General features: G+C 42.8%; 1 protein-coding gene across 3 annotated transcripts in view; it reads right to left on the bottom strand.

The window, feature by feature from the left end:
• cdh23 (cadherin-related 23) overlaps positions 1 to 18,080 on the bottom strand; it is a 139,168-nt gene that overhangs the window by 48,762 nt on the left and 72,326 nt on the right. For all 3 annotated transcript variants that reach the window (XM_076076534.1, XM_076076535.1, XM_076076536.1), the window contains 6 exons: positions 17,713 to 17,862; positions 16,911 to 17,069; positions 6,417 to 6,481; positions 5,658 to 5,895; positions 3,825 to 3,930; positions 3,550 to 3,677 (listed from right to left, as the gene is read on the bottom strand). In XM_076076534.1, coding sequence (XP_075932649.1) covers positions 3,550 to 3,677; positions 3,825 to 3,930; positions 5,658 to 5,895; positions 6,417 to 6,481; positions 16,911 to 17,069; positions 17,713 to 17,862 — 846 coding nt within the window. The remainder of the gene's footprint in view (positions 1 to 3,549; positions 3,678 to 3,824; positions 3,931 to 5,657; positions 5,896 to 6,416; positions 6,482 to 16,910; positions 17,070 to 17,712; positions 17,863 to 18,080) is intronic.

Raw genomic sequence — 18,080 nt, forward strand, 5'->3', positions numbered from 1 at the left:
GTTGTTTTGACATACTGACACTTTGGTATTATCAGCTACATAAGCGTTGATTGGACGTTGTTATTGTACATTCCTGACTCTAGAGTTATTTTGATTAATTATTTTGTTTGTTGTTTTACAGTGGCAACACTGGAATGTATCTATGGAGACGAACAACCACCAGCAAGGTGATGGCCATTTCTACCTGACCCAGAAGATTCCTCTATAAATAAGGACTGTCCACAACCACCCAGACTTTTCAGCATTTTACTGTAAATTGAAAAAAATACAGAAACACACTGTATTATAATTTTACAGTAATAGGCTAAGTATTTCACGGTATGAATACTGTAGAATTACAGTACATTGCTGGCGTCTCTGCTGCCAGTATTATACTGTAGATTGAAAAAATACAGAAATATACTGTATTCTACTTTTACAGTACTATGCTGTTATGCCATTTCACGGTATGAGTACTGTAGAATAACAGTAAAGAGCTGGCATCTCTGCTGCCAGCACTTTACTGTTATTTAACAGAGAAATTTGTTACAGTGTGGTTATGTCAAGGCAAGCGACTAATAAGCCTATTTGGAAATAACCTCCGCTCAGTTAATTGAGAGCGAGTAACCTCGAGCTGTGTGTGTTTTTCAGGGCCGGATTTAGTGATTTGAGGGGCCGAGGCAAACACTGCTTTGCTTTACTTTTCACCCTTTCTCTAACTGGGAGCGTTGCTATTGGCAGTGGTAGAAGAAGTACTCAAAACGTTCGTAAAGTAAAACTATTAACTATTATAGTAAAACAATTAACACCGCACAGTAAGAGTCCTGCATTCATCTATAGGTTTAGGGCCCTTTTAGTTGGGGGCCCCAGGTTGCCTACCTTGTCTCAGGGTAAAGTCTGCCCCTGCCTGGTGTTTATGTAAACCAGACTGAAGGCCTATAAAAAACCAAGGACAAGCAGTGTGGAGTGTGAAATTGTTTGTATGAAAGGTTCTCCAGAAAGCAACACCTTAAGCATTCAGCCCATTCTGAACAGGCATGTTTTCAGTAGCACTGCACTAGTCTAGATAAATACAAGACAGCTTAGTCTTCATTCAGTACACATAACAGCTCCAGAAGTTCCTCTCCCAAGTCTCGGGCACGCACATTTTTCAGTTACACCTGAGGGGAACTTTAATGAAAAGATTTCTGGAAAACGTTTGAATGTGGGGAGGAGTTTTTCACAGGGTGTGTCTGCTGGGGCACCAGGAGAGTCATTAAATACTTTCTGATGAAAATACCATGCCTAAAATATATTAAAAGTGTGAATTAGAAGGATTCTTAACTAAGAGGAAAACAGCCACCGACAAACAAGTTTTTAACTATTTAAGTACCTTTCTGGAAGTGAAAAACAAAGACATTATCACAAAAGGAGGGACGATGCAGGGGATTTTTGCAGAAGGGCAATGATTAAAGAGAAAAACTGAACACTAGTTTTGCTTACAGTGTTCACAATAACTGTAGATACAAAATAGATAAACAGAAAACCACCGTAGATACCTGTGTACATGAGGAAGGCTATATTACACACCAAGTTGGAGGTGAATAGATAGAATGGGATCAAATTGTAGATTGCATTTGGTTCATTAAAGCCTGATGGGCAAATTCACAAATAAATGGATTGCGTCCACTGATAGCAGCATCAATTGCGCATCAATTGCAACCGAAATCCGCCCCGTCTCAAGGTCCAATTCACAGCAATATCTCATCGTGCTAATGAAATTACAGCGAAAACACGCCCACAAAGTTTTGCAGCTGAGCGAAGATTGCCCTTCTTTTGAGTCTGAGTGCAATTATCCATGTGGCAAAGAATACGTTTGGCTTTTGCACCAAGACAACCGTAGGCAGAACAATGGCGGAGAAAACAAAACAAAAAACTAACGTTTTGAGATCGAGAGCTACAGGTCGTGACAGACGAGGTGCAGAGGAATTCCTCTAAACTTCAGGTAAGGAATTTAAAAGTGACAGAGAGAAACCGTACTTGGGATTTAACATCCCAGTCTGTGCTGTTGGTTCTCTCAAAGGCACACCTTCAGACTGTATGAGACGATGGCATGACTTGAGGCGGCGGAGAAAAGAAAAAAAAACATCATTCAATGCTACCATGATCACAGGAAAGTCTGGGCGTTATGCCTCTTATTAATGCAGTTCAGTTACCACCAACTCTCTGAAGATGCTCATAATTCGACTGTAACTGCGTGAGGCCGTTAGCGCTGATCTTTGTGAATTCGACTGTTTTTGCAATGAGGCTCTTTGCACAGAAAAGGGGCAATTTTTGTTCCAAATGTATGCATATTACCTGATTTAACTACTTGCAAAAAGCACAGGAGCCCCGAGATGCTTTTTGCTTGACAGGGCAGTTGGGTGCATTTTACCCTTTGTGGGTGCTTTGAGAATTACACTGTTTCTTTTTGTCTTATTTGTGCAGGTCTAGCAGCCACAAAAGCCATTCAATCCTTTTGTGAATTTGCCCCCGAGAGTCTTTGATGAACCACACACACTCCCTCAACAAGCTCATTTTACTGATTTGGTGATCATGTGGCTGTTTATGATGATTGAAGCTGGTTGGATCCACCACTAGCATACTGGTAATATCTAAGTATGTAATAAAGTAATTATAAAAGTCCCATTGGCTAAAGATGCTGAACAATGATGAGAAATGAGTAATGGACACATGCTCTGCTGGCTTTTGGATTCGGCCAGTCTTGCCTGACCTCAGTGACCTCGGTGAAAGAACAGGAGTGACACCGGACTGGCAGCTGAGGTCTAACTCTGAAACTGTTTTTGTTTCTCGGAGCAATAAACCAACCCTCTGATCCGTGTCAGTGACATTAATCATCAAATAACAGCTGCTAGTGTATTTACATCACTATCAGCAAGGACAACCCTGGAATGGTTTGAACCTACAGGGAAAACGTTTCCTCCTATTGGTGATGCTGTGCAATCAACATGAACATCATCATGTGTTACAGTTAAAGCAAGACGTTTGAATGGTTGCTATAAGTACAAAACCGTTTATATAGTAAGACAGGACAATACGGGACATACACCTTTTCATCTGAGTGGATCTGATCAGTCTTTAAACTGCGCATTAGGCATCTTACTGCGTTCTTTTAAACCTTCCAACTAACGCACCAGATGTTGTCATTTGTAATGAGAACAGAAGACGAGTATTTGTTGTGAAGGTGGGTTGTATTTTTGACGACAGCGAGGAGGAGGCGTTTCTAACTTACAATGTACCAGCTTGTAGAAAATGCTCTCTCACAGCGTGAATATGAATGCAGACTGCTAATGTTCATATTTGGGCGATGTCCATAGGTGGATGGAAAGTGTGCTGCAGACGATGTCTATGAAAATAAAAGACTAATGTCCTCGCAAGGTACTGCTCTGTGTCTGCAGTTGCTGTTGGTCGCCACGTTTGGGAGAGGCACTGCTTCCTGCACGTTAAGGTGTCAAGTGATACGTTAGTGTTGTCTGATGTTAAAAAGCACCACTGTGTGAGAGCTTGTATGCTTGGCAGGGTTGTACTTACAATCACCTCCACCGTGACAGGGACAGTGTTGTTGAGGGCTGGGTTTCCCCCATCTTTAACCATCACTGTCAAGTAGACCATCCCATTGGGAACTTGCTCATAGTCCAGAGGCCTGGTCACACTGATCACTGATGGAAAGAGAGAAGCGGGGAGAAGGAGGCGTTCATACAAGATGCATACACTATTTTACAACTTCAATATGTCTAAACATCCACAACACCCCTGCCCACATAAATATTCTAAATGTATCTTTATGCTCCTGAAGGGGAGCGTACCTGCGTAGCCCTCCACCAGGATGATGCTGAAGTAATTGGGGAAGGCCGAGGCTGAAGTGATGGTGTACGTCAGGAAGTTGTTGGGAGGAGAATCGTCATCTGTAGCCTGTGGGTGGGCAGAGACCAGAACTTTTGAGTGAGACGTGACGACAGACAGTGTAACAGGACAGATGCTGCAGTACAGCGCTTATATTTATATGTGTATGTTTCCACAGCATGGGTGCGTGTCAATCTGTGCATATGTGTGCAGCCAGGAAGCTGTCAGTCAGTGACGGCATGTTGTTGGACAGATTAAAGCTGATTCTGGCTATTAGTGGCGCAGGCGTCAATACTGGAGGAACACCAACCGAGCCAAGACAAGCTAAGCAGGCAGAGGACAGATGAAACTATACCTTGCAGGGCTAATCCACAACAACATCAACAACAATCATGACACCCCCTCATTATTCTCCAGTTGGCAGGAACTTAAACAAGAGTCCTCCGGCTGTGAGGAGAGTCTACTGGGCCTCCCTGGCATCATTAAAGGCTGGACAGGTTGTCAAAAACACTCACTTGTATCTCTCCGTAACACACATATCTTAACTCTTTGATTTGATGCCAAAGTGTTGACTAAGCAATACCTTTCTTCCCCCACAACGTCCTAAATTGTAACTTTTCTCTTCCAGACTGTCGTCCTATTATCAGATTTCAACCAACGGTTTCATATTTGGCGGTCGTTTACCACTTAGTGGTCAGAGGAGTTGGGGGCAGCAAATCAAATCGATGAGTGGCAAAGAAGTAACAGAATAAGAAGTGTAGAGAAAATGAAAAAAATAAAATAAGGTTTAGCTGTTAGAAAGCATAAGCACTGTAGTAGGAGGCTTTGTTTGGAAAGAGAATGAAGCAAACAGCCTGTCTTTGCTTTGTCCCACGCGTCCTCTTCTATCTATTTCAGTCTCCCACTATTCCAGAGTATACGTGTATGTGTGTGCGTATTTGTTTGTATGTGTATAGTATAGGTTCCAGGGCAAATCGCTGACGCACAGAATTGTGCAACTGGCTTCCCTGTTCCTCTCAAGCGGCGTATTAATATCAGCAGCATTTAAGATTAGCTCAGACTAATCAAACACAGCGAGCCAAGCGTTGAGCCCCGTCACCAGCTCGACTCCCACAACGTAAAGGCAAGCCGCCAAAGTGCACTGTTGCGGGGGGTAAGCCACTGCTGCAGCCGCTGCCTCAAGGGACTTAATAGTCTTTCTCTCCGGGGCGCAATCAAAGGAAACGCTGAGCCATTAGTTACCATTGTGCCTTTTGTGTGGCAGTGACTGATCGTCAACACACCACGCTGACCTGTTCTTCTTGGATACAGCGCACACAAACACATAACTGTATGATTATAGCAACACAAAGGAAACAAGGAAGAAAGAGCAAAAGCACAGGCTTGTGAGTCTGATTACTGGTATTTGTGGGATGAGATCCTCTGTTGTAGGTCTAGTTTTTATATGAATGTACTGTAAATATGCACATACTGTATTATTGCAGGTATCTTTGCTATTGTTATACCTAATTATGTGTGCACGTGTGTCAATTATAAATGAACTGCACCCCAATCCACTGTGACTTCTCAATCTAAAATTTTACAAGTGTTAGAGGAATAATAACATTTTAAATCAATAATAAATTACCTTTTTTTGGTTTGGAAAAGTAGTTCATTTATTGCAGCCAAACAGTTATTTTTATGGTATTTTACGGTTGCTATAAAGGCCAGTTTTAAACGAGTAGTGCAACATGAGTGTACTTTTGGCCTCTGTCTGGTTTAAAACTGTGTACGTGAATGTTTTCAACACGTCTCACCCTGACTCGTGCCACCGCCTGGACGGCCTGTTCGTTCTCTCTCAGCGAGCCCACGTACGCCTCCTTCTGGAAGAGCGGCGCGTTGTCGTTGACATCCAACACATTGACACGGATCCTCCCCGTTGTCTCCTCCCCGCCGCCGTCCCTCGCCAGCACGGTCAGCGTGAAGCGCCGCATCAACTCATAATCCAGACTGGCCCGCAGAATGACCCAGCCCGACTCATCGTCCAATGAAAACCTGCAAAAGACAAACGGGGAAATTAGAGGCAGGTCACTCCCAAAAGTCAAAGACATTGTACAGACATCAGATACAAACACGACATCACATGATGACTGTTCACAATCATCCTTGTTCAATGGAAAAAAAAAAAGTTGCACTTCTTGATTTGTTCTTATGATAAAAACACCATGTTTAAAACTCAATAGATTTTTTATGTTGTAATAATAATAAATGATAGCATAAAATAATGAGAAATAAATACAGAGAAATAAAAATAGTAGGAAGCCACACTAATTGTGTTCTTCAAAATAATGAATGAGCAGACTATGTGAATGTGTGTTTGTCTCTGTGTGTCATGCTGTAAGCGTGTGGCCTGAAGAGAGCCGGCGTAAAGAGAAGCGCCAGACATCATTGTAGCTCAGCTGTCTCTGGCGAAGCAGAAGCTGCAGTACAATCGTTCACAAGTGGCCCAATAAATGAAAAATTAATGTCAATGTGTGTTTGTGTGGACTGTTTCAGTGTGTGTAGTTGTATCTTACTGGTCTGGCTCGTCACTGAAGTAGTAACGCACAACCCCAAATATGCCTGAATCTCGGTCTGTAGCCTGGAGAGAAAAACAGCAAAAAGAAAAACACTTACTTTTATAATCAAGTTTACTTCTTTGAAAGGTTTTACAGTTCATTCAGCTTCTGTTGTCCACCCGTGTTGTTTCTCATCCTTGTTTATTGTTCTCATCTACTTTGGGTTTTGTTTCACATGTACCTGTCTAATTGTCCATGCTCTTTCGGGAGTTTTTTGGGAATTGTAATTTCATGTGGCAAAAAAAAAAACAAAATGTTTTAACACCTCATTAAGTTTTATGTAAGCGGCTGCCTTCAAATGCAAATGTGAAAACTGAAGGGAGGTAAATTCCTGACTGTGACATGTTTATTAAAGCAGAGTACCCCCCCCCCCCCATTTCATTTTAATGTAACCGTTAGATCATTCCTCAGCATACATTTGTGCTCGTGTGCGTGTGAGGTTAACCAGTACTTTTAATAACATTGTCTACCAATGAGTTTTGCTGGGTTTATTAAATGTCTCACCCTAACAGCTGTCCCTGACTGTATGTTGATGACTTCATGATAAAACATGCAAAGCCATGCTTCGCTCGGAGGTGTTGATTGGATTTGATCTGATGAAAGAACTGATACATTTTCCTCATCCACACCCCCCACCACTGCCTGAGAAAGGAGCCACAACTGCCGTCATATGTTTTGCAGATAACAAATGGTGTCAAGAGGAGTGCAACATAAAGAGCAACACTTTCAGGAATCTTGTACTTTATGAAACACCAATCTGTCTTTGTAAACACATGCATGCGCGTGTGCGCACACACGCACTGACGCGTACGCACAGGGTGTGTGTGCCGGCGTTGATGGATCGTGGCTGGAGAGGCTGTTGTAATAGAGTTCCACTTCAGTGGCTCTGCAGTCAGTTGAAGGGCCAAACTCGAACGTGTCTGCAGCCCGCTCTGTCAACCACGATGTTGGTCACTGTGATTCAGTGATGCCCCGATACCGACCTTATTATGTACAACTGTGTGTGTGTGTGTGTGTGTGTTTGTAGGGTATACCATTTTGTACATGTAGCTGTGACTTATACACTTAAACATTTGTAAGTGTGTGTGCGTGTTTATAAGCGTTGAATGATAAGAGTCATAAGAGAGTATACACAACAGCCAATGGGCCAAAATGTGTGTTAGCTATTGCTCTGTTTTTGGCTGGGTGTGGATGTATGTGTGCGCATTTGAATGTCTCTGCATCTTAAATTGAATGCATTTATGGTTATGTACGTATGTGTGCATCTGTGAGAGCCCATCTATGATGCCTCTCACAGATGGAATAACGGCTGCAGCTATCAATGTGTTTTTTCACCTTCTAAAAATGACACCATGCTGTTTAGCTCAAGCCTGTAATTTCACAGAGAGCTTCCACTACATCGTCCTTGATGGCGAATCGATTGTTCTTTTTAATGTCCAAACGGCCCTCGCTTTGTTGTCAAGTGCACCGAAGCACATCTTGCTGAACGAGTAGAAAGTGGGACGCTAAAATACATGTGAGGTGTTTGGAACTCCAGTCAGGTTCTTAAATTAACCTTTGAGTTTTCATCTGTCATGTCTCCATGACCTCATCATTTAATGCCACTCAACTGCCTCTCCCCTTTTTTGCATTTCTATCCATCCCTCTCCCATCCTACCTCCACCTCCTCCTTTATCTTTTTCTTTCTGTCTTTATCCCCCTTTCCTCCCTGCATCCTAAGCTCCGCCTCCATCTCCACTGTCTCCCCTCTCCTCTACATATCTCCCTTAGCACACGCTTCCCCCTCAATGCCTCCCTCCCTCCTTTGCTCCCTCTCTCCCAGGTGAGTGACAGGCCCATAAGTGCTCCAATGATAGCGGTGGGGGTGTTAGCGTGACAGCTATCGAGGCGGTGACAGGAGCCGGGCTCAGCCTGGGAGCTAATACTGCCTCTGCGGCCGAGCCCCTCTCGCCTTGACGACAGACAGCGAGGAAGAGAGAGACAGACGGAAAAGAGAGAGAGAGACAAGATGGGGGGGGGGGGGCTCATATCTCCCACCAAACAATCACCATGACAGTACGGGCCGGTCACTTTGCCAACTGCTTGCCAAAGACTTTTAACTTTAGACACAGAAGGCCTGCAGCAGATGGATGGTAGAGATTGGTTTGAGCAGGGATTTGCAGTACGTTAACACCACGGGCCCGAATCGTTTACACCAGGGTATTATGCATTCACTCCCCATAGCCGTGGTGGTTCAAAGTTCTTTTGTTTGGGGAGTTGGAGGGGATGGAAAAGTGGGGTGCACGGGGAGAGTGTGATTGTACGATTTAATGAGGAAAAATATGACATCGAAATAAAGCTGGGCAATCCGCCTAACTAATGTGCTTAATCACCTCACTGACAATTATGACAAGCATTTAAAGTACTGGGATGGGATACATCGTTCACTGGGATACATCGTTTTCATGCCATAGAAGCAATGCTGATGGATTCATTAACCCTTTTTAGGGACTCTCCAATCAAATGAAAAAGCTTACAAAAACCGAAAGAAGTGTAGGGGATGCACATCGCCATTGACTAAGATGGTGCAAAAGCCTGTTAGTTGATTAGCTGTTCTATTACTGTCAAGATGGCCAGAGATGATACAGTTGCAGTTTATGTTGTAGATGGATGCTGGGCCCAGACTGCAGTGATACAAATCTCCCCGTGCTAAGGAGCATGGCCCTGAGGTATCAAAGTCAGTTTACTGATCAAAATCCAAACTAAGTTGTTTCAAAGAGTTTCTGCACAAAGAGTCAGTGCGCTGCTGATTGCCAATATAAACTCTGCAAACCCTAGGGTCCTCAGGCAGTAACTACAAAAGAGAAATTAGTTCTCAGTTGACCAGTTTGGTTAAATTATGTGTTTCTTCCCTTCAGAAAGGCGAGGCCTGCAGGCTAACACTGTGTGTGTGTGTGTGTGTGTGTGTGTGTGTGTGTGTGTGTGTGTGTGTGTGTGTGTGTGTGTGTGTGTGTGTGTGTGTGTCGGTATGTATTCGGGTGTACCTGTGTACCGGTGCGCTCATTTGTGTGTCTGCATGCCTGTTAATGCAAGTGTGACAGAATGTGTGAGATGATTGGAGTGTTTATAGGCAAACGTCTAGTGTGTATGGGGGTGCATATGATTGTGTGTGTGTGTGAAATGGATACACATGGAAAGAGATCCGCGGTGTTTCCAGGTTCATTCAGTCTTGGGCTAAATATGCACCTCAACCATTTACAGTATAACCTCTTATTATCACACTCAAATGCTTTCAAGAAAAGGCAGAAATTAGAGCTTTCCCTCACAGGCGACAGGAAGACAGACGCAGTGTGTGTGTGTGTGTGTAAACTGGGGTTAGGTTGGGGGGACACAGGAGCAGATAATCAGCCCAGCTATCTCATGGACAGCGAAGGAGGTAAAAGCTGCACAGGCTTTTCAATCGTGAGTGAGCTGGAATTTGAATTGATTGGCTCCTAAAATTGCTTTTTCTGCAGAAGCTTTGAGAGGCAAGGAAAAGGAAACCAATTACTGGCTGTCAAAGCCTGCTGTCAAAATAGAGATGACCCCCAGTCCAAACACAGACAACCTTCTCTGTCTCAGTGTTGCACACCTAAACACAATCACAACGAACAGATAAAACACACACACACACACATCACCAACAGCACAGTAAAGATGTCCAGTTTCTAACAATCATTGAGGGAGAGACAATGATGAGGACATGGTTGTCAGGTTATCTCAGCTCTGGCTAGTTCCACTCATGGGGGGTCCTTTAAAAGGCTCATATTCTCTGTATCCATGACAAGATCACAGCTCATCCCTCACAAATGCTGTACAGGTGGGACACAGAGAACAGTTACTTTTTAAATGAGCGCCTCTTCATGTTAACACTTATTGTGCTGTATGTGTGTGTGAGACACACAAAGCAGAATCTTGATCCTGTGACACACGGCGTGGTGCACGCTTCTGTGTATTTAAGCACTGCATCGTCACAGCAACGTTAGGGGACGTTTGTCGCCCCCCCACTGCACTTGCAGGCACCATGGGAATCAAATGTAAATTCAGAGTGAGATATATCACAGTGTACAGCACGGGAGTAAATCATTTTCCTCAAATCATGTCTGCTCGATAATCATCAGAAAAAATCTGTTTAAAAACAATGAAAAAAGGTTTGTCGTTAGGTCATATTATTAAGCTTGTACTTATTTGAACTATCCAACACATTTTTTAAATACAAATAACAGACATTTCTGTACTTATTATCACTATTCATTTTAAAGGCAACCAGAATCTACATCTGTCAGTGACAAGAAAAGTTAAAATTCTTGTCACTTTCATATTTATATATGTGACAACACACTGGCTTCAAACTGCACAATGATATTTTTTACTAAAACGCCAGTAGTACAAGTGTCAGCTGAGATAAAACATGATCTTACTTAGTCGATCAATGGGCTTAACTCTGACTTTACAAGCTAATTTAGGTTTCAAAGTCTATAACTCCAGACCACCAAATAAAGTCTTTTAATCCGTACGAATGTGTTGCACGCTTTAATATTTTTTAGTTTTCAAAATGTGGGACAAGAGGACAAGTCAAATATATTATATTTCAGGTCACACAACAACTAAAAGTACGACTGAAAGGACGATGTGGATGCTAGAAGGAACTTGAATTAGATATGTATGGCCTTGCCTAAACGTCTTGGTCTATGTTCCTATGAACACAAACTGCTGTAGGACTTCAGCAGAGATGAGATGCAAAAATCCGTCACCCTACTTGGGTCAAACGACGACCAAGTCCCCGCAGTCCCCCAAGCTGTGACCCCGTGCACCTGCAGGGGTTTATGGGCGCTGTGTGTGTTTTTACTGCAGACACTTTAGTGTAATGGCGATGGGGAGCGTACGTTTACGACTGCTTTATTTCTCTTAACTATTACGAGCAGGTGGGGGTGCTCACAGCGACTGCTGCCTGCCGACAGGATTGAACAGCCTGTTTCTATTATCTCCCGACCACCCGGATAACAGAGACAGAGCGAGCGAGAGATGCAACTTTTAACACTTATTTAACAATGTATACTTCTGTAAAAGAAGAGTCCAATAAAGTGGATGTCTTCACAGCATACTGTGACAGCTTGCAATTTAAATTCTACCGTTTGCATGCATACACAGCCACCATATAATGATTGCAACCACATGTGAATCACTGCAAAAAAAAAACAGCTGTTACCGCTGGAATAAAAAGGAAAGAGAGGAGTGTACTGTGGGCATAAGCTGGAGATAGAGGTTGAGCTGCCAGTGAAACGGCTTAATGCAGAGCTCTCTGTGGCTGGCAGCTGCCCATTGCAGACAGGCCTTGGTCCTCCCCCTCTCTTTCTCCGCCTCTGTCATCAATGATGAAGCAATGAGATTAGCACAAGCACAGGGAGGATGTGGAGACGATAACGACTGAGGAGTAACTACTAGGGAGAGGACAAAGACAGCATGTGTGGATGAACATGGTCTCTATGGTCAGCAGGGCTGAGGTCAAGAAATGACACAAATTTAGTTTTATAGGCTCAGGAACAAAGACTACGCCTTAAACACAACACATTTCCATTTAAAAGTATCAAAGAAAAGCTGAGCCCTTTCACTCCCCCTCTGACTCAGTGTTCAATGCATGAACAGCTGACCAAACAAATGAACCAATGGAGAACAATCTTTAGCTCCACTACACTCCCCAAACTCCCTTTTCATCTCGTTTTTCAAGCTCACAGCTCTTTAGAGCGGATAGTAAACCAACCTCTGAGATCATGTCTGTTCATCCTCACACCCATTCACACCCAGGTCCCACAATGTCAGATCACCCACGATGAGCGCCCTATTATTAACAGTGACGCTGTTTGAGCTCCCACATGCAGCTGGGCCTCACGCCTTCCATTACAATAATGAATTATAATTACTGTTGTGACTATTACTGCATAAAGGCCCGTCTAAACAGTGGCAGTAGCGAAAACATCCTCCACTCTGTAATTTATATCCTTCTGCTAGAAGCATTCATCATTGCGCCTTCGCTCTAAAACATACAGCATCTGCACAGAGACCATAAAACACACAGTATGGCATCGGTAGAAGAAGAAGAAGACACTAATCCAAGAAGAATGCTGCATCTGATATATTTTATAGAAGCAAGACAAACTATATACGTATTCTCTAAGGTAGAACCTGATGGGTAGAAAGAGCTAGAGAGAGTAGAAAAAAAAGACAGGGAACCGCAAAGTGAATCAATGCAACACCTGAAAACCATTAGTAATCTAATGGTAAAACAGAAAAAGGGGAAGAAAACGATAACAGAGGGCATGTAATAAATAAGAAATGAAAGAAGGCAAATTCTCTGAAACCCAAGGAGAGAAAATCTGTGATTCTACTGGTACGAGCAGCTGCTGGAGTCTAACGTCTCCAGGGTAAGGTAGAGACCGAAAGACAGAGTGAGGGAGAAAAGGACAGAGACAAAAGAGTAAATCACAATAAATATTTATCATGACAAGTAATGCTTCACGCCATAAATATTAAACAGCCACTGCCTGTGTGTATACTACTATGTAAAGCATAAGTGTCCACAGGGATGCAGGAGCGGGCACCGAGTAATGCAGCGACCAACATTGTACATAAGCTCTGATCAGATGAGCTATGAATATTAACCCAAACAAAGCATTTCAATTACATCAGGCCGCCTGTTTGGCACTTTTTTAAAAACAACTGGGGACCAATATGCAGAATTTAAATCAGCATAAAGCATTATATAAACACCATCCAGACCCCACCCTCTTTACATATCAGCCACCTTAAACACATTATTGATAAAGGGCAAAACACTTTCATGCTCGGGAAACAGCAGTGCTCTTCAAAATCACTGTGAGAGGAACTAACATCGGTCTCAGAGTTACTGTAATAGCAGGGGATACAACTTTATCTGATGATCCTCTCTGCTTGCCGTATGTACTCATTAGTTTGCACTTCAGTCAACGTAATCCACGAGTACAGAGATGAGTTACCATCACCGAAGATGTTCGCAGATCAGGTTGGGAAGAAGTTCTTGAATGCACTAACAAATAGGTCATCAGTAATGTGATCAGTACTGAATGGACAAACACTTTGCTTAAAACTCATAAAATATATAGTCTGTGTTAGAATATTGTTGGCATACACACATTCACAACAGATGGGAAAATCAGTTAATTGCTTTCTTTTGGGATGGCTATAGCTCAGGGGGTAGAGCGGTCGTCCACGAACAGGAATGGCAAGTTGTTCGATCTCTGGCCGCTGCAGTCTCTGTTGAAGTGCCCTTGGGCAAGATACTGAACCCAACATTTGCTGTTTATCGCTCGTGATGAGCAAGTTGCTCCTTGTATAGTGGGGATTGGAGAATGCTGGCTTGTGCTGCAAAGCAGTTTGAGTGGAAGCTAAGACTAAAAGAAGCACCATATAAATGCGGCCCATTAACCATTGAGTTCAATGAGTGGATTGATACGTAGCGATCTGTATGCTCAATACAAAGCTAGGGTCAGCCATTATCTTAGCTTAGCATAACGTTTGGAAGCAGCGGGGAAACAGCTAGATGTTGCTCTTCACAACTGTACCAGCAAATATAGAAACCACAAGGTGTTAACAGGGAGTTACGGTTAAAATAATAATTCGCTTTAGAGGTGCAGGTACATGTGTTTTAGCTGCCCCCCCCCCCCCCCCCCGCTTCCAGTCTATATGCTAACATTAGCTAATCGGCTCCTGGCTCTAGCTTAATGCACAGACGTGAGTGATGCAAGTCATAGCAATCTTCTAAGCAAATAAGCACATTTCCCCAAAATGTCTAACTCGTCTTTTATTGAATCCATTTGTGTGTTTGTGTCTTGCTGTATAATGTGGAGGGCTGGCCAGGCCACCTTGAGAGAGTAAGAATGAAAGAGCCGTCCTCCCTTTTGGTGCTAAAACATAATTTGGCCACCATCTGCTGCACCTCACAGCCATCTGACAGAGAGCACCGAGAGGCTAGTCTCAGCCTCACAATCTGGTTATATTGTAATGCCTTGAGTTGTTCACTGCACTTAAAACATGCAGACAGTTTGGGGTGCTGGAAGAGATTGAGTGAGACAGGTGCACAGAGAATCATGGAAATGAAGAAGTCCCCGCAAATCAAATGACACTCTTAAAAGCGCAGGTACGGAGAGATGTAAAATAAAGTTCAGCATATAATAAGATGGAGTTAAGTGCACATGTAGTCCACGTTGTGTAATAACCAGTTGTTAGGGGCCTCATGTATTCATTTTGTCACAATTAACACTTCAACTCAAAATGCTTTTCTGCAGCTGGTGGGCGACATGATTTGTCCTTAGCAGTGGGGTGAGGGACGTGTTACCTTATTATCGTACTTGGTGCCGACTCACAGGAGTGGGTTGAAAAGTGCTCTTGCACAAGGCTATTTTACATTTCTCTACTCTGTGCTTTAGAATATATTACATTGAATTTATTTACAATAGGAACATTTCTCCACTCCCACTGCACAATATGGAGCAGAGAACCAGCCCTTTGATGGATCTGACTTCTTTCTGTGCTTCACTTTATAACTTATTTGATACGTTGCGTGGACGCACCGTCCATTCCAAGATAAATACCTTATTGTTCACACAAACATTAGTCGCTTGTTTGATCAGATTGCATTCAATGGATTACAACCGGTGTAACATGCGGCCTAAATTAAACTAATGAACTACATTATGACAAACACACATAAGTAAACAAGTCTGTTCAAACACATTACTGAAGACACACACACACACACACAAATGGTAATCTTACAGGACAACAAATGGAGAAAGGCCTACAATGACCATTGACTTTGGTTTTAGCTATGTGTTGACCTTGATATTGTTGTGTATAGCTTATGTGTGTGTGTGTGTGTGTGTGTGTGTGTGTGGGTGTAGTTCTAGTTCTAGTTCTCAGCCTCAGAGAGAAGCTAGCTGAGTATAGGAAACATCTGTTTAATCTCTGTGTGTGTTTTGTCTCCAGTGGCATCTCCGAGTGCTTGAGTGTGTGTGTGTCTCATCTGTGTGTGAGAACTGGTCAGAATATCAAAACCCTCATCTAACAGTGTATGTATACGAGTGCTGCCATCCATGCCAGTGCAGCCCTCACCGAGAGCCGTCACGTCTCATTCTATTTACAGCCCATTCGCCTCTCTACACAGCCAGCAATCAGGATTCCACGGCGGTCTGCACGCTCCAGCACGAGGCCAACATCAGCCAGACTTATCGGGTATTAGACTGGCCTGCAATCTCCATTTCATGAGCAACCAGTCTATAAACGCTATTGATTTTCACACTGTGCTTTTTTGCACTTGTATCTAGTGGATTGTGGGCATTCTGTCACAGGAATGACTGGTAATGAATAATAATTCAGAATTACAGGGAGGTGATTGGAGATTTTTTCCGATCTGGTTCAACGTAGCGGCTGCTGTACAGGACAGTAACTGAGGCCACTCTGAGGAGACGAGTGGCCTCAGGGACACTTTAACTGTGAGAAACTAAACAAAGGGTACAATAACTGACCTTGAGGGAGTGAATAATGAAGATATTTCTTAAGCCCTGTTCTAACTGGATTAGTCTAAATGGAGGTTCTAGTGACCTATCTAATATGAATCCAATATGAACAGTAAGACATTCTAAGATCACCCCATGATAGTAATCCAGTTTAAACTGATATTTCCCTAATGCTGTACTGTTTCTGTTTCATTCTGTGCAACTTGCAAAAACATTTAAGAGTAGAAAATAGAACTGTATGTCTCAGCTATAAGCATAACTTTGAAGGTAATAATTGCATCCTGCCAAAGTGATTCTCTAGACTTACATACACAGCAACAATCACACTACTGGACTTGACCTTAGAAGTCATTTAGTTTGAATTGAGGACTTTTTGACGATGCTGTGGTTAGCTCAAGCTAAGCGAAACTGTGTTGGCAGTATATATTGAATTCTGCTTTTGCATATAAAGTTGAACCAGGGTTTAAGTTAAGCCACAGTTGAGCCACAGATTGTCTCTAACGTCTAAAAGATGCCTTAGTGGCCCACGTGGTCATTCAGTATCGTAAATACACAGGGTCTCAGCATTAACAGTGACCCGGTGCAGATGGTAAGGGAGTTACTTAGTTGTGATTGTTTGTGCTTTTGTCGGAGGCAGCCTAGCTTGAATCAAAACTCATATGTCCCAGGAGAGTACTGGGTTACATGGCGAAAACAAACAAGCTACCATTTCATTCTCAATAAAACAAGCCCCATAAAAGTTACTAAGTCAGGTTTATTGTCATCTATTTGGATTCCAGTTAAAGTTCTCCTCAGCGATAAATTATAATAATCCATTGAGTAATTAATCACATTCTCAGCTGTGCGTAGTACACACTATACCGAGGTTTCTTAAGACACTCACCAGGATACGAAGCAGTGAAGTACCAGGGGGGGTGTTTTCAGGGAGGCTGATGTTGTACAGAGGTCTGCTGAAGATGGGTCGGTTGTCATTCTCATTGATTAGCTCAATAAAGACACGAGCAAAACCCACATGGTCGGACATGGACTCATTGGCATAAAGCTGGGGAGTGACAACAAGGAGTAGATATACATATATGCAATTCAGTTCAAGTAAAACTGTAAAGGTTAAACATTGGTTTATCTAAATAGAATATTTCACGTTTTTAGGTGGCATCCTTAAAAAAAATTCCAATCATGATTTGCTATTGTGCCAAAGAAATAACGTAATGTCGTAAATAAGTGACTTGTTTTGGAGATTTTCAATGATACACATAGCGAAGCACCCTCTGGTTCTGTAAAGCACTCAGGCGTAAATTGAGGTAACCGAGTACCAATTTCACTGCTCAAACAAGGCTGCAGCGTTGATGATGTGATATGACCCCAGTCCAACTGAGTGTCCAAACAAATAAAAGCAAGTTGCAAAAAAAACATAATGAAGCTACAATCATTGTTGTTGCCTCAGAGTTCCAGAGAAGGACAGAGGAGCTGCTCCGTCTCCAACTACTCAATGCTTGGTTATCTAAAGATGCCTCCTCTTATTCAACTTTGAGTCTTTTACAAAATGATTCCGTTTGACATTTACAATGATTGAAAATGTCATCAGCAAGTTGAGCTCCTATGTAAGCCTCCTATACTTCTTTAGCAATATTAGCTGGAAAGCTGTGCCTTATCCCCTCCTCCTGTATGTAAAGTTGAAAACTCACCGAGAAGCTGTAGCTGCGAATGTTTTCAAAGTCCAGTGGCATGGCCACCCGCACTCTGATGTCGGCACGCCCCTGTACTGCCGTGGGGGAGATGGTGAAGTACTCAGAATTGTTTCCTCTCAGAAACACCTGGAACATGCTGTTCACCCCCTGTCATAAAGGAATAAGAGAAAGGAGAGTAAGGAGAAGCAGAGAGAACCAGATCTACAGCCTCACAGTTTACGGTCCAAAATGACTTCATTTTATCACATTAGACATTTGTGTGAAATTGTTATAATTAGCAAATGATTCATGGCACAATGGCCTTGACCTTTGACCTTTGACCACCAAAATCTGATCAGTTCATCCTTGAGACCAAGTGGACGTTT

Source organism: Anarhichas minor, unplaced genomic scaffold (assembly GCF_050575085.1).
Source record: "Anarhichas minor isolate MPS153535 unplaced genomic scaffold, ASM5057508v1 ptg000058l, whole genome shotgun sequence".
NCBI lineage: Eukaryota > Metazoa > Chordata > Actinopteri > Perciformes > Anarhichadidae > Anarhichas > Anarhichas minor.